Source organism: Galeopterus variegatus, unplaced genomic scaffold (genome assembly GCF_000696425.1).
Source record: "Galeopterus variegatus unplaced genomic scaffold, G_variegatus-3.0.2 Scaffold260, whole genome shotgun sequence".
Taxonomy (NCBI): domain Eukaryota; kingdom Metazoa; phylum Chordata; class Mammalia; order Dermoptera; family Cynocephalidae; genus Galeopterus; species Galeopterus variegatus.
Window position 1 is genome coordinate 201442 of NW_007726371.1, and position 17617 is coordinate 219058.

At 37.1% G+C, this 17617-nt stretch overlaps 1 protein-coding gene across 1 annotated transcript in view; it reads right to left on the minus strand.

Annotated features, from left to right (window-relative positions):
- GUCY2F (guanylate cyclase 2F, retinal) overlaps positions 1-17617 on the minus strand; it is a 109948-nt gene that overhangs the window by 32166 nt on the left and 60165 nt on the right. The window contains exon 9 of the mRNA XM_008566663.1: positions 1453-1629. Coding sequence (XP_008564885.1) covers positions 1453-1629 — 177 coding nt within the window. The remainder of the gene's footprint in view (positions 1-1452; positions 1630-17617) is intronic.

Genomic DNA, 17617 nt, shown 5'->3' on the forward strand with positions numbered 1-17617 from the left:
TTGGGGAGGGAGGGGGGAAGACATGAAGAAAGAGGTTTAAGTAAATGTCAGTATTTTCTCTATATATTTATATCTTTTGATTTTTAATTTAATTTGTTATTTTTTGCAATTAAAAATAGACAATAAAAAAGAAGAAAACTGAGTACTGCTGATCTCTTCGCTTGCTTGGCAGCCTCCATGTGACATTCAAATATGATCTACTAGGACTCTCAATCAGATGGGTTTAATCTTTCTGCATATAAATACATCCATATTCTAGTGCAGTCATTTTAGAACTGTTTATGCCAAGAGCCCTTTTAAGTACTTGGCTCTACTTTGCAGCCCGACACCCCTTTGTATTTGAATGCTTTACATCTTGTGCTCTTGGATAGACTGCCTAACCTTAACCCTAACTCCAGTACTTCCAGGCAGAGTCTACAGTGGGCAAGATTTCCCCCAGGTTGTCTAATGATTGGGTTTCATTCATCATGAGCCTGAGAGGATTGTCATTTAGCAGCTTCTCCCTTAACTCACTGGGCTTTGCTTATGGGGTAAATACAAACAGTACTAGAATAGGAATCAGGAGATTTGGGTTCTATTATCAGCTCTGCCACTTAATAGCTGACAAATATTTATTGAGTACCTACTAGGTGTGCCAGACACTGTATAACGAAGTGTACCTCATTTAGCTCCTTTGAGCCCCTGTTAAAGGAGGCTAATTACACCAATCTTACAGAGAATCAGAATGAGATAATGTCTTCCCTTTTCAAGCCCTCTTGAAAAGGGTTAGGCCACAACACAAAGGTCAGGACTGTGATCAATATGCAGAAAGCTCAGCAAGCCACTGATTATTCAGATCAGCCCCATAAAAATGCGCATATGCACAATTTGCATATCATTCCATGGAGTTCATGGGCTCCCCAGAGGCCCATCCATGGACCTATTCATGAACACCCTTGGCTGTAAGTTGTCCTTGGCTCAGAGAATGGAGGTGTTACCTGATAGAACCAATGATCTTTTGGCTTTCCAGGTGCACTGAATTCCACATCCACACCTGTGGTATGTGAAGACCTATTTTTAGCCTGAGCCACCTTTTAGAAGATGAAAGCTAGGAGGTGGGGTTAAGCAGCACCAAAGAATTTGTGACTGAGCACTTTCCCAAATCCACAAAGCAGAGAAATGGGATAGAATAAAGGATTGCTTGAGGCAGAAGACTGCTCAAGGGCAACAAGAAGTAAAAAAAAAAAGAATCTGGCCTTCAAATTAGGGTGTGGGGCAGGCAAAATGTTTCTGTATCCCAACCTTTTAATAGATATGGACAAAAGGTCTGTGAGAAGGGTGCTGGGGCAGACCTTTGGAAGGAAGGTGGAGGAGTGAAATGATCACAATGATATGAGTGAAATGAAGCATCTCAAAACATTAAAGTTCTAATCTACAGGGAAAATTCAAGATTTCATCAGTCTTTCCATTAACCTTGATGAGATCCAGTAGGAGTGATGATTTAAACATCCAGTCAAGTTTCACATCCTGATTTGTCAGTATGTCTTCTAGGCTCCTTCGGGAACAGAATTCTGTCACAATGGCAAACATCCCCGAATCATAGAAGAAGCCCAATAAAGGGTTAATATTTTCATGACGCAGGTCCTTCATCTGGAAATGGAAGGGAGAGAGTAGAGTCACAGCTGTCGTGTGTTAACTGGGGACTAGAGTTGAAGACATGTAAACTTCTCTTCACCCTTATGACTGATGGCTGTGGTAGGCAGAAATTTGGCCCCCATGGTCTTCAGCCCCTAGCAGTACTCCTATGATTGTGTTATATTATATGGCAAAAAGGAGATTATCAGGATAGATCTAATCTAAGCACATGAGTCCTTAAAAACAGAAGTGGAGGGCAGAAGAGGAAGTCAGAGAGATTCAATGTATGAGGACTCAACATGCCATTGTTGGCTTTGAAGATGGAGGAAAGAGGATAGGAACCAAGGAATGTGTAAAAAGTCTCTAGAAGCTGGGAATGGCTCTCAGCTGATGGCCAGAAAGGAAATGGGGATCCCAATCCTACAACTAAATTTTGCTGATAACCTGAACAAGCCCAGAAATGGGTTCCCCACAGGCCTCCAGATAAGAACCCAGTGCAACTGACACAGTGACTTCAGACTTGTGAGATGCTAAGCAGAACACTCAGCTGAGTCTGCCTAGACTTTTGATCTACAGAACTGTAAGATAATAAATCAGTGTTGTTTTAAGCCACTATGTTTGTGCTAATTTATTACAGCAGCAATAGAAAATGAATGCAATGGTCAGAGAAGGAAATTTTAGAGAGGGATCTCTTTTGGCATACTGAATGCTGGAGCTGGGGCTTTCTTCCCAATTCCTTTGGGACTCTCTGGAATGGAGCTCAGTGCTTCAAGAGGTCTAAAGAGGGTTAGTACTGTAAAAGGTAGAATAGGTTGTCTTCTGTGAATACTCATCTACCCAGCACCTATTAAAATAATTCCCCTACATAAACATCAGGACAGAGTTTACAAAACTTGTTTCAGAAGAACCATCTAGAATTTTTGGCTACACTTTCCCTTTACAATCATTCGTTTTTTCACTAATACAAGAAGCATTTTGAGTGTACTCACAATGTTGAAGGCACTGGACTGCATACTAGAGAAGCAGAGATAAACAAGATGAAATCACTGTCCTGAAAGAGCTCACATTTAACGAGGGGTGATAGACAAGTAAACTGACAATTGTATTTCACTGTGAAATGTGTTCTGAAGGAAGAGGGCATGGGATGCCTAAAGAGCTCAGGTGAAGCATTTACTTCAGCCAGGGGGAGGGGGTCAGATAAGGCTTCCCTAAAGAGGTAATATTTAAACTGTCTTGAAGGACAAGAAAGAGTTGACCAAGAGAAGGTGACATGATGGGAAGGGCTGAGAATAAAAGCATGTTATATTGAAGAAACTGCAACAGGTTTAGTTAGGGTGGCCAGAACAGAGTGCAAGTGAGAGAATATGACACACCAGGCTGGAGAAATGAACAGGAGCCACATCCCATGGGGCTTTGAGAACCAGGCTATGGAATTTGAAATTTATATTATGGATACTCAATAATTATCATCTATTATTATTACCATTAAATGGGGGATAAGAGAGATAAAATGGATAAAATGGATTCCATAGTCACTTCCAGATTTCTACACGGATTTTTAGGTAGGTGGTGGTTCTATACATCAATACAGGAATTCAGAGATGGTTTAGCATTGAATGTGTTGGTGCCCCACCCATATCCCTTTCATCATGCATCCCCCAGCTGCTATAAATGTTGACTGATAACTCACAGCTATACCATTCTCAGGAAAACTGTCTTAGAACCCAAGCCAAAGATGAGCCACCTTACCTGTGAGGCTAGGCCCCACCCACAGACATCAGGCACTAATTGTCTGATTGGCAATATCACAAAAGTCCAGCTCCCTAGCCTCGAGGTGGGACTTACAATATAATTTGTGCTCCACCATATTTTCCCCGTAAGATCATACTGTTGCTAGTCTCCAGCTGAGATCAAATACTTGCTTAGCTTTTACTCCTGCCTATCCTGCTTCCCTAACTCTTTTTTCTTGAGAGTATTCTCTCAAAAAGTAATGTGAACAAGAATTTTCATCTCAGGCTCAGTTTTTAGGGAATCTGACATAAGACAAATAGAAAAGCAAATTTGGTGGTAGATAAGGCTGATAAAATCACTTTGAGACATATTGAGAATGAGGTACCTATGGATCATCAAGGTGGAACTATTTCAAAAACAGTTGTACCTTCAGAGTTTGGAGTTCATAAAAGAGGTCTGACCAGAATAAATAGACTTGGGAACTGTAAGTATGTAAATGGTAGATTAAATCAATGGGAGTAAATGAGATCACCCAAGGAAAGCATATGTAATAAAAAGAGGAAAAAGAAATATCAACATTTAAAGGATGGGAAAAGGAAGAACTACCTGCATAAAGATTTAGGAGGGAGGCCAGAGAACTGGAAAAAGCCTATTTAGAACAACATCATTAATACCACATGATGAGGAAAGTGTGATAAATACCCCAGAGGTCTGGTAAATCTGACCATTAAGAAATTATTGATTACAGAAACTTACCATACAAATATGTTTATACGGACACATAGAGATATATATAGGCTAAGAATGGTAACAGTGTGATTGAACAAAAATGGGCAGATCTGATATATATTTTGGAGCTATATATCACATGACTTGTTGGTGTAGGGAGTGAAGGAAAAAATAAAATCAAGAATTATTCTATTTTGAGCATTGAGAGGATGGTGGGTCATTTACTGAGATGGAGTACACTGGGAAACTTAGAATGTAAGCTTGCTTCTCCAACAAGGTGATCCAAACCAAGTTTAAATTACCCCTGGTGTGAGTGGCAGGTATTGGCCATCAAGGTTACTTTTTCAGCATAAAAGCTTGACACCCATGACAATTCTCTTAGTCCAGTACAAACTAAATCATTTAAAGCAGACATGAAATCTCAGCTCACACATAGAAAAATAGGCACCTTCTTCTAAGGTTCCATTCTCTTACGAACCAAGCAGCCAAAACTACTGGGCTCTGGGACTCTGTTGGAAGACAAAGTACAAAGTGGTTATATCAGAGACTTCTAGCTGTGCAACACAAATCTATTTCCTTTTTTTCTGGGGGAAAAAGCTAATCCACATTTTTCAGCCTCCCTTGGAGCTAAGTTTAGCCATATGACTGAATTCTAAGCAATAGAATGTGAGAGGAAGTAATATGTGCCATTTCTAGGCTAAGGCTTTTAAGAAGCAAATATACCCTGCTCCACATTAATATCTCACTTCTGTGGATGAATGCAGATTATATCAAGGCCCTAAGACATGGCATAGCCATTAAGTGGTCATAGCCTGGGTCTTTGAATCATCATATTGGAAAGGAGTCACCTGCCAACAAAGCATGTCTACTTTGTACTGTTACTTGGGTGAAAATTAAATTTATTCTGTGTTTGAGACATTAAATATTTGAGGGTCTATTTGTTACAGCATCTAGCATTACACTAGAAGTTCTAACATGAGAAAATTTTAGGCCTAGAACTTCGCCAGATCTTTACAATCATCTGTCCTCAGGAAGCAGTTGTGTCCCACTAAGATTCTGAACAACCCCAGGACACGGAGAATATTTAGAATACCTGCTTTAGCGAGATGATTTAGCAAGATGAACATTTACTGGATAGACATATACTTCACATCTTCCATAATACCTACCTAGCTGACTACCATCAAATGTTCAAGAATTGAATGTGTCCTTTCTCCCAATATTTTTGTTAGCCACATATCTGATATGAAAACTTTAAACATATAACAACTAGAGACACCTGCTCCTGAGTCAAACACTGGCCTACATTATCTCAAAGACTCCTTCACACTCTTGAAAATGTTCCTGGGATATCATAACACCAGAATTAATCCCTACCTTCCCCTCTTCTACTGCAGCTGCAACACCATCCTAGGGGTATGCATAGACACTCTTATGACAATGTCATTCTATACATCAGTGCTCCCTTCCAACTATATAAGCCATTGCTACTTATTTTGGCAACAAGATTTTGTACCTCCATGGACTAACTGTTTGTTTATGTCTGTTTCCTGTATTTTGTTTTGTTTTGTTGTAAAGAGCTATTTTTTAAGAACTCCTATCCTGGTATAAACCTGTCCACTACCACCCTAAGGTTATTGATCATATACAGCATACTAACCAAGTACTACTGAAAAACTTTTGATGCTGCATTTCCTGCCAGCAATATCTTATTCATGTAACAAACATTTATTGAGTACCCACTTTGTGTCTCTGAGCTAAGGACTGGGGACAAATGGTAAACAAAATATTACGTGGTCCCTAATCTCTTATTTTAATCAGATAATTACACAAATAAATATAAACTTGCAACTCTGAGAAGTCCTATGGAGAAGAGGTGCATAACGTGAGTATGTATAATTGGGGCTTTGACCAATCAGAAAAGTTGAGAGAGGTTTCCTGGAAAGTGACAATTGAGCTTGGAGATAAAGGGTGGATGAAGTTAACTATGCAAAGAAGGGAGAGAAAAATATTCTTCCAAGGGTTGAAATAGCATGGCAGTCTAGGGACTGAATAAAAGCCAGTGTGGTTTGAGTAGAGTGGTTGAGGGAAATGTGGTGATGAGGTAAGAATAAAGAGGCAGGGTAAAGCCAAATCAGGATCCAATAAGTCATTTTAAGCAGCTTTTTCTTTACATTAAAAGTGATTATAGGGACTTTTAGTACCAAATAGGATGCAGTAGGTCATGGCAGACCTCCACTTTTGATTCCACAATTTTTTCTTTTTCTTCTCTCTCTCTTTTTTTTTTTTTTTTTTTTGCAGCTGGCCAGTACAGGGATGGAAACCTGGACCTTGGCGTTATCAACACCACACTCTAACCAACAAAAAAAGACTTAAAATTCACAGAGGCAAGAACCCTTCTAAGATAATGAGGCTATTGCCAATCATTTTCTTCCCTAGGGACATTGCTAATTCTTGGCACAAACTAAAGATTGGGCATAGCCTAGCAGAATGACTTTGCTGAGGAAAAGCGAAAATCAGCAATGCTTTTGACAATTCTGGAAGACTGGCATTACAATTAATAAACTTCAGAAAACCTCAATGTGAGCTGGTTTTCCCCCACAGTATGTTTTCTGAGTTTGGGGGCTATAGAGGAGACTAGAAAAGCTTCTATAAGATGGGCTAAAATCTCCTGTAGTCTCCTAATATTTAGAAAACAAATTTCGGGCCGGCCCGGTGGCGCACTGGAGAGTGCGCCGCTTGGGAGCACGGCGGCGCTCCCGCCGAGGGTTCGGATCCCATGTGGAGACCGGTTCCCGCTCACTGGCTGAGCGCAGTGCGGGCACGACATCGAGGGTTGCAATACCGTTGCCGGTCCCCGGTACGGGCACGACACCGAGGGTTGCGATCCCGTTACCAGTCAGTAAAAAAAGACAAAAAGGAAAAAAAAAAGAAAACAAATTTCACTGGAGGAATAAGGTCTGCCACAAACATGTGACTGGTCTCTTCCCCAAGATATTTACCAAATATGGAAGCAGCAAGGGTTGAGAGTATAGACAAACGAGTAAAGACCAAAGGCTCTGAAGTGTGGTCTGAATACCCTAATCTTTCAAAGTGGAGTATGTAAAGCTCTATAGGCTCTATGGGGGCCTGAGAAACAGAGTAAAACTAAAGGTGGATTGAATCTAACTAAAACTGTAGCATAGCTTCAATCCAGCTCAATCTCTGATTAGATTAATGTGATTAGTTCTTTACCCTATCCATCTAACAAATAAAAAGAGTAAAACCTCACTGGTACAACATATCACCTGGAGCCTCTACACTTTTGTTTTGTTTTTTTTTTAAAATATAAAATGTCTAGCATACAATGAAGAAATTAGATATTTGAAGAGGCAGAAACAAAGGAAGTCAGAAGACAATGGAAGAATGTCTTTAAATAATCAATAGACAAAAAAATCTGTAAAATAGGGACCAAATTTAGAAGAAGAAAAAAAAAAATTTGAAGGCAGTGGAGAGTGACCAAAAGCAGAAATGAAGGTAAAGCTAAACCTGAAAGGCAATAAAATGGGTAAAATTTGTGTTTGTCTACAAGAACAAAAAATAATTCTTCAGAGCAACACAACAGAATCCAGAGCTTCTAAAATAATTCATAATATTAAGTAATCAACCAAAAGCCTTAGATGTGCAAAGAATCAGGAAATTATGACACATACTCAAAAAAAGAAAAAAGGTCAGTAGAAATCAAACCTGAGATGACGCAAATATTGCAATCATCAGAAAAAGGACTTTAACATAGATATTATAAACATATTTGAGGACTTAAAGGACAATATATGCAAAATGAATATATAGGTATGGAAGATCAGCAGAAAAACAGAAACTATAAGTATAAGTAAATGGAAATTCTATAGATGGAAAATATAATGATTGAAGTGAAAAATTCACTAGGCATGTTTAGGCAATGCCAGAAGAGTAATGAACTTGAGGAAAGTTTCATAAAAAATACTCCAATCTAAAAAAAAAAAAATACTCAAATCTAAAGGACAGAGAGAAAATGATTGAAAACAAATAGAATCTCAGGGATCAGTGGGACAAGATCAAATAGTCTAACATATATGTAACTTGAATCCCAGAAGCATATAAGAGAAAATGAGACAGAAAAATATTTTGAGAAATTTTGGCCAAAACCTTGATGGATTTGGTGAAATGCATCAACTTTAAATTCTAAGAAGTTCGCTGAACCCTAAATGGGATAAACACACACACACACACACACACAAAAAAAAAAAACCCACAGATATATCATAACCAAACTCCTGCAATCCATAGATGAACTTAAAACATATTGTACACAAATACCAATAGTCAACTCTGTACCTCACAAACGTATATAATCAATTATGTTTCAGTAATAAAAAAGACTAACTTAAAGATCCACGAGGCTTAATGAACCTCAAGTAGGTTAAATTAAAAAAAAAAAAAACTGAACCTAGACATATAATAGTCAAAGTCTTGAAATCTAGAGATGAAGTAAACTTTTTAAGGTAGTCAGAGAAAAATAGCACACATTACATACAGAGGAATGAATAATGGCTGACTTCTCATGAGAAACAAAGTAATGTAGAAAATAATTGAATGGCATCTTTAAAATGCCAAAAGAAAATAAAACAGCTGTCAGCACATAATTCTGTATCCAGCAAAAGTATCCTTCAGAATTGAAGATATTATCAAATAGACAAAAATTGAGAAAATTTATCATCAGCAGACCTGCAATAAAAGTAATGCTTAAAGGAAGATTTTCAGAATGGAGATAAATGATGCTATATGGTCACTTGGCTCTATTAGGAAAGAATGAAAGCTATCAGAAATAGTAAATGTGTTGATAAATGTAAGAGAACGTATTTTTATTTTATTCTCTCAATTTCTATGAAATATGTGAATGTTTAAAATAAATTCTAACACTATATTATGAGACCTATAATATATGCAGAGGTAATATATATTACAACAATAGAGCAAAGAATAGCAGGCAAGGTGAATGGAACAATACTGTTACAAATTTCCTATATTTTAAGTAAAATAGTCTAATATTAACTCTAAGTAAATTGTGGTAAGTTCAAGATGCATATAGTAATTCCTAGAACAACCAGTAAAAAATTCAAAGAGTTATAGCTGAAACACCAATATAGGAAGCAAAATGGAATACTCAAAAAACATTTTTAGTCAAAAGGAAGGCAGGAAAGGAGAAACAAAAGAACAGAAAGAGTCACAGATGAGAAAAATAGAAGACAAACAGCAAAATAGAAAACCAAAACTTCAGCTGTATCAATAGTGCCTTAAATGTAAATGGACTAACACCTCCGATTAGGAGACAGAGATTGCAGAATGAAGGGGGGGGCAGGTAGTAAGAACCAAATGTATGCTGCCTAAAAGAGATGAACATTAAATCCAGAAACACAAATAGATTGAGAGTAAAAGGATAGGGAAAAAAAAATAAACCATGCAAAAACTAATAAGAAAACTAGAGTGACTATATTATTATTGGACAAAATAGAAATCAAAAAAATAAGTACTACCAGAGATAAAGAGGGGTACTTTATAATGGTAAAAGAATAAAGACATAACAATTATAAATGTGTATTTGCAGTGGTGTGCTGGAGGTGGCTCAGACTGGATCATAAGAGGCAGATTTTGCATATTTCTTACCAAATCCATGTTTAATGACATCACATGGGCAGTCTCAAAATGAGTCACAATGGAGGTATTTACAGCACAGAAATCAGAAAGTGCTCCAAATTAGGTACTTTTTAGAAAGTCTGTTGTTAAACATTTACCAGCATACCAATATGTATGTACTTAATAATAGAGCTTCAAAGTATATGAAGAAGAAATTCACAGAATTAGAAAGTAGAGATCCAAAGTCAGAGAACTACTTTTCAGGCTTCTCTAGGTTTAACATACTGAAGGGTTCCGGTCAAGATGGCGGAGTAGATGGTTCCTAGCATCACTCTCTCCCACAAATCAATCAATTTAAAAAAAGTAACAACAGGAGGCCTGACAACAGTCCCAGAACAGGCAGGAGCCATGTGCAGTGGGACCCCCAACCCAGGCCAGCGCCTGCTGCCCAGACAGGCCTGAGAGCTGCCAGGCCCACATGACCCAAGACAGCCATGCTGGGAGAGGCAGGAGCTGTGGGGCACCCAGCCCAGGTCAGTCCACACTGCATACAGAGGCCCAGGAGCTGCCAGGCCCACACGCCCCAAGTCAGCCATGCCAGAACAGGCAGGAGCAATGGGACCCCCAGGCCAGTGCCCACCACCAAAAGAGGCCTGAGAGCTGCTGGGCCCACATGCCCCAAGTCAGCGGTTCCAGAACAGGCAGGCACTGCAGGATCCCCAGCCCAGGCTAGTCCCTGCCACCCAGAATTGGCAATCCATTCAGGATCCAGGCCAGACATCAGGGTGGAATGAGTAGACCGTGACACCCCCTGCCACAATAACTAAACACCAAAGGAAAGATACCAGAAATATGAAAAATCAAGAAAGTACATCACCACCAAAGGAAAATACTAACTCTCAAGCTCTAGATCTTATAGAACAGGAAGTCCCTGAAATGACTAACAAGGAATTTAAAGCAACAATTCTAAGGAAACTAAATGAGATACAAGAAAACTCAAACAACACAATGAAATGAGAAAAGATATACAGGATCTGAAAGAAGAAATGTACAAAGAAATAAATGCCCTGAAAAAGAACATAGCAGAGTTTGTGGAGCAGAAGGATTCATTCAACAAAATAAAAAACACAACAGAGAGTATAACCAGCAGGCCAGAACAAGCAGAAGGGAGAATTTCTGACCTTGAAGACAGGCTGTTTGAATTAACATGGGCAGACTAGAAAAAAGAATTTAGAAAATTAAAGAAAAACTAAGAGAGGTAAGAGACAACATCAAGCACTCAAATATCTGAATCATGGGTATTACAGAAGGGGAAGAAAAAGTAAATGGCATTGAAAACATATTCAACAAAATAACAGCAGAAAACTTCCCAGGTGTAGGGAAAGTCACAGATCTTCAGACTCAGGAGGCCCAAAGATCCCCAAACATATTCAACCCAAAAAGGTCCTCTCCAAGACATGTTATAGTCAAACTGGCAAAACTCAAAGACAAAGAGAGAATCTTAAAAGCTGCAAGAGAGAAGTGGCAAGTCACCTATAAGAGAGCCCCAATCAGACTAACATCAGACTTTTCATCAGAAACCCTAAAAGCTGGAAAAGAATGGGACGATATATTTAAAATACTAAAGAACAAAATTTACCACCCAAGAATACTTTACACAGCAAGGCTATCCTTCCAAAATGAAGGACAAATAGTATATAACTCAGACAAACAAAAACTGCAATGTTCACTACCACCTGACCAGCCTTACGACAAATTCTCAAGGGAGTACTGGATTTGATACCTGAAAAAACCATCACTGCCATGAATACACAAGAAAGAACAAAACCTACCAGTAAAATAAACATGCTAACAATAAAGAGAAAAAATAGTTTATGTACCACCCCAAGAAACCAACAAACACAGAAGACAAACAGAAAATCAGAAAGAAAGGAACAAAAGATACTTAAGACATCTAAACAAAAATCAATAAAATGCTAGGAGTTAATCAACACCCTTCAAAAATAACTATAAGGGTAAAGGGATTAAACTCCCCACTCAAAAGACACAGACTGACTGACTGGATTAAAAAGATGGACCCAACAATATGCTGCCTTCAAGAGACTCACCTCACCTGTAAAGACACATATACACTAAGAGTGAAAGGATGGAAAAAGATATACCATGCAAAAGGAAATGAAAACAAGCTGGAGTGGCTATTTGTATATCAGATAAAATAAACTTAGAGCAAAAACCATAAAAAGAGATAAAGAATTCCACTATATAATGATAAAAGGATCTATCGATCAAGAAGACATAACAATCATAAGGATAAAAACACCCAAGGTCAGAGAAGCCAGATTTATAAAGCAAACACTATTTGATCTATAGAATGAAATGGACACTAACACCATAATAGCAGGGGACCTGAACACCCGACTCTCAACATTGGACAGATCATCTAGGCAAAAAAGTCAACAGAGAAACATAAGATCTAAACAACACCTTCGACCAATTGCACTTGGCAGATATCAACAGAACATTCCATCCAACAACCTCAGGATATTCATTCTTCTCATCAGTACATGGAACATTCTCCAGGATAGACCACATGTTAGGCCACAAATCAAGTCTCAACAAATTTTTAAAAATTGGAATTATTCCATGGTTTTTTTTAGATCACAATGGATTAAAATTAGAAATCAATAACAAATGAAATTCTGGAAACTATACAAACATATAGAAATTAAACAACATTCTACTTAATGACATATGTGTCCAAGAAGAAAGCAAACAGGAAATCAAAAAATTTCTTGAAACTAATAAAAATAATGACACCTCATACCCAAACCTGTGGGATACTGCAAAAGCAGTATTAAGGGGGAAATTTATCACATTAAATGCTTACTTCAGAAGAATGGAAAGATGGCAAATAAACAACCTAACACTTCACCTTAAAGAACTAGAAAAACAAGAACAATCCAAACCCAAAGTTAGTAGACGGAAAGAAATCATTAAGATCAGAGTAGAACTAAATGAAATAGAAACCCTAAAAAATTATACAAAAGATCAATGAAACAAAAAGGTGTTTTTTTGAAAAGTTAAATAAAATTGACAAACCTTTAGCAAGGCTAACTAAAAAAAGAAGAGAGAAGACCCAAATACCAAAAATTAGAAATGAAAAAGGTGATATTACAACTGATACCTCAGAAATACAAGGATTCATTAGAGACTACTATAAACAACTATATACCAACAAATTTTAAATCTGGAGGAAATGGTTGAATTTCTGGACACATGCAAACTACCAAAACTGAGCCAAGAAGATACAGAAAATCTGAACAGACCAATAGCAATAAAAGAGATTGAAGCTGTTATCAGAAGGCTCCCAACAAAGAAAAGCCCAGGACAGGATGGGTTCACTGCAGAGTTCTATCAAGCCTTCAAGGAGGAATTGATACCAGATCTCTACAAACTATTCCAAAAGATTGAAACAGAGGCCATTTGCCCAAATTCACTCGATGATGCAAACATCACCCTGATACCAAAACCAGACAAAGATATATCAAAAATAGAAAACTACAGGCCAATATCCGTGATGAATATAAATGCAAAAATCCTCAATAAAATACTAGCTAACAGAATACAGCAACACATACACAAAACTATCCACCATGATCAAGTGGGATTCATCCCAGTGATGCAGGGTTGGTTTAACATACTCAAATCAATAAATGTGATACACCACATCAATAAAAACAAACACAAAAACCCCATGATCATCTCTATAGACGCTGAAAAAGCATTTGACAAAATTCATCATTCATTTATGATAAAGACTCTCTACAAGTTTGGTATAGATGGAAAGTGTCTCAACCGATTAAAGCCATATATGAAAAGCCTACTGCCAATATCATCCTGAATGGGGAAAAGCTGAAAGCTCTTCCCTTAAGAACAAGAACTACACAAGGATGCCCACTTTCACCACTCCTATTTAACATAGAGTTAGAAGTACTAGCCAGAGCAATCAGAGTGGAGAAGGAAATAAAGGGCATCCAGACGGGAAATGATGAAGTCAAACTGTCCCTGTTTGCATATGATATGATCCTATATACTGAACAGCCTAAAGCCTCTACAAAAAAAACCCTTAGAGTTGATAAGTGATTTCAGCCAAATTCCAGGATACAAAATCAACACATAAAAACCAGTAGAATTTCTATACTCCAACAGTGAATGTGCAGAAAAAGAAATCAAGAAAGCCAGCCCATTAACATTAGCTGCCAAAAAAAAAATAAAATACCTAGGAATAAAGTTAATCAGGATGTGAAAAATCTCTACAATGAGAACTACAAACCACTGTTGAGAGAAATTAAAGAGGATACAAGAAGATGGAAAGATATCCCATGCTCTTGGATTGGAAGAATCTTCATTGTGAAAATGTCCATCACCCACAGTGATATACAAATTCAATGCAATTCCCATTAAAATTCCGATGACATTTTTCTCTGAAATGGGAAAACCTATCTTAACATTTATATGGAATTACAAAAGGCCATGAATAGCCACAGCAATTCTGAGCAAAATAATAAAGCTGGAGGCATAACATTACCTGACTTTAAACTATACTACAAAGCTATAATAACCAAAGCAGCATGGTACTGGCATAAAAACAGACACATGGAGCAGTGGAATAAAATAGAGAACCCAGAAATCAACCCATACACCTACAGCCATCTGGTCTTTGACAAAGGCACCAAGTTTTCACAGTGGGGAAAAGACTGCCTCTTCAGCAAATGGTGCTAGGAAAACTGGATATCCATACATAGAAGAATGAAATTAGACCCATACATCTCACTATAGACCAAAATCAACTCAAAATGGATTAAAGACTTAAGTATAAGACCTGAAACTGTAAAAATACTAAGGGAAAATATAGATGAAACACTTCAGCAGTTAGTTCTGGGCATAGTCATAATGAACATGAGCCCAAAAGCACAAGCAGTAAAAAAAAAAATAAACAAATGGGACTATATCAAACTAAAAAGCTTCTGCACAGCAAAGGAAACAATCAACAGAGTGAAACGACAAACTACAGAGTGGGAGAAAAAAATGTTTGCTAACTATGCATCTGGGGGATTAATATCCATAATATACAAGGAACTCAAGCAATTACACAGTGAAAAACCAATTAACCCAATTAAAAAATGGACAAAGGAGCTGAACAGACATTTTTCAAAGAAAGACATACAACTGGCCAACAGGTACATGAAAAAATGCTCAACATCACTAGTCATCAGGAAAATGCAAATTAAAACTACAATGAGATACCACCTCTCCCCAGTTAGACTGGCTATAATCAAAAAGACAGGGAATAACAAAGGCTGGCAAGGGTGTGGAAAGAAGGGAGTGCTCCTGCACCGTTGGTGGGACTGTAAATTAGTACAACCGCTATGAAAAACGGTATGAAGATTTCTCAAACAACTACAGATAGAACTACCATATAATCCAGCAATCCCATTTCTTGGTATATACCCAGAGGAATTGACATCATCATGTTGAAAGGATACCTGCATTCCCATGTTCATTGAAGCTCTGTTTATAATACCCAAGACATGGAACCAACTTAAATGTCCATTGATGGATGACAGGATAAGGAAAATGTGGTATATATACACCATAGAATACTACTCTGCCATAAAAAAGAATGAAATTCTAACATTTACAACAACATGGATGAGCCTGGATAAACTTATGTTGAGTGAAATAAGCAAAGCACAGAGGGATAAATACCACATGTACTCACACATAAGTGGGAGCTAAGGGAGAAAGAAAGAAGGAACGAAAAGACTACAATCATGCATTGGACTTGCAGAGGGAGAGAGCATACCTTGGTCTACAAAGTGGAGTTGGGGGGAAATGGGGGGAGGGAGGGAGGTTGGGGATAATTGGGTGGGGGACATAGGGTACAAATACAATTTGTGGTAATGGGTATGCTGCCAGTATGAATCTGGCAATCACATCTTGGGCACGAGGGGTGACAATCAGCTTTGTATCTCATGAATATTCATAACTGATAAAAAAAAGAAAATAGACAAAAAGGAAATAAAATTAACAAAGTCAAAACTTTGTTCTTTGAAAATAAAGTAATAGATTTGATAAATCTCTAATAGGACTAATCAAGAAATAGAGAAAAAGTACAAATTATAAATATCAGGAATGAAATAAATGGTATCACTACACATCTTATAGACTTCAATAAGATAATAAAGGAATTTATAATCAACTTTATGCTAATAAAGCCAACAACTTAAAGAAACATCAAAGTTTCTTGAAAAACCCAACCTGTTAAGCTCGCACAATTCAAAATAAAAATCCTAATAAGGGTATATTTATCAAAGAAATCAAATTGTTTTCAAAAATATCTCCACAAAGAAAATCCTAGGACCAGATGATTTTACTGAGGAAATTTATTAAAAATTTAAATAATAAATAATATCAATATTACACAAACTCTTTCAGAAAATAGAGAAAGTCTTTTAAACTTGTTTTATGGAGCCAAACCTAACCCTGATACATAAACCTGACCAACACTAAAAGAAAATTATAGACCAATCCTCCTCATAAATATAGATGCAAATATCCTTTAAAAATATTAGCAAATATTATCTAGCAATATATAAAAAGGATAGTGTATTATGATCAAGTTGAATTATTCCCAGGGATATTAAGATTTGTTTAATATTTCTTTAAAAAGAATGTCATTCACCATATTAAAAGAATAAAAGAGCAAAACCAAACAATCATTCCAATAGGTAGCAAAAAAAGTGTTTGAAAAAATATAAAACTTCTTCATGATAAAAAAATTTCACAGAAAATCAGAAATAGAAGAAACTTGTGAAAAACCTTCAGGTAACATCAAACCTAAGAGTAAAACACTGAATCCTTTTCTTCGAGGGCCAGAAACAAGGCAAAAATGCCTGCCCTCACCATTTATACTCAATGTTGTACAACAGCATCAAAACTTTGACAAGAAAAGTAAAAAAAAACCCTACATAAATGGAGATATATACCACATTAATGGATTGGAAGACTCGATATTGTTAAGATGTCTATTTTACCTAAATTTATTTATAAATTTATTCCAATCCCCATCAAAAATTCCAGAAGACTTTATTGAAGTCATAGACAAGTTGCTTCTAAGATTTATTGAAAATAAAAAGGACTTACAATATTCAAAACAATCTTGCAAAAGAACAAGTTGGAGAGGCTTACAAATTAACAAAGTCAAAATTTGTTCTTTGAAAATAAAGTAATAAATTTAATAAATCTCTAATAAGAATAATCAAGAAATACAGGAAATGTACAAACTCTTGACTTCAGGACTTACTCTAGAGCTATGATAATCAAGAGTGTGTAGTACTGGCATTAGAGTACACTAACAAGTGAATGAAACAGAATAGAGTCCGAAAATATATGCACACATATGTAGTCAGTTAATTTTCCACCAAGTTACAAAATTCTTCATTGGAGAAAGGAAAGCTTTTTAAAAACAATTGTTGCTGGAACACCAAATATCTCTATGAAAATAAAGAACTTTGATCACTATCTCAGTCCAAACACAAAAACTAATTTAAGATGGATCATAGACCTAAACCCAGAATCTTGGAATAGGCAAAGATTTCTTGAGCAGATCACCATAAAGAGAGAGAGAGGGGGGAGGAAGGAAGGGAGGAACAAAAATAAAATGATAAATTGGACAATTGGACTTCTTTTTTTTTTATTCCTTTTTGTCTTTTTTACTGACCGGTAACGGGATCGCAACCCTCGGTGTTGCGCCCGCACCGAGCTCAGCCAGTGAGTGGGAACCGGTCTCCACATGGGATCCGAACCCTCGGCCGGGCCGCGGCGC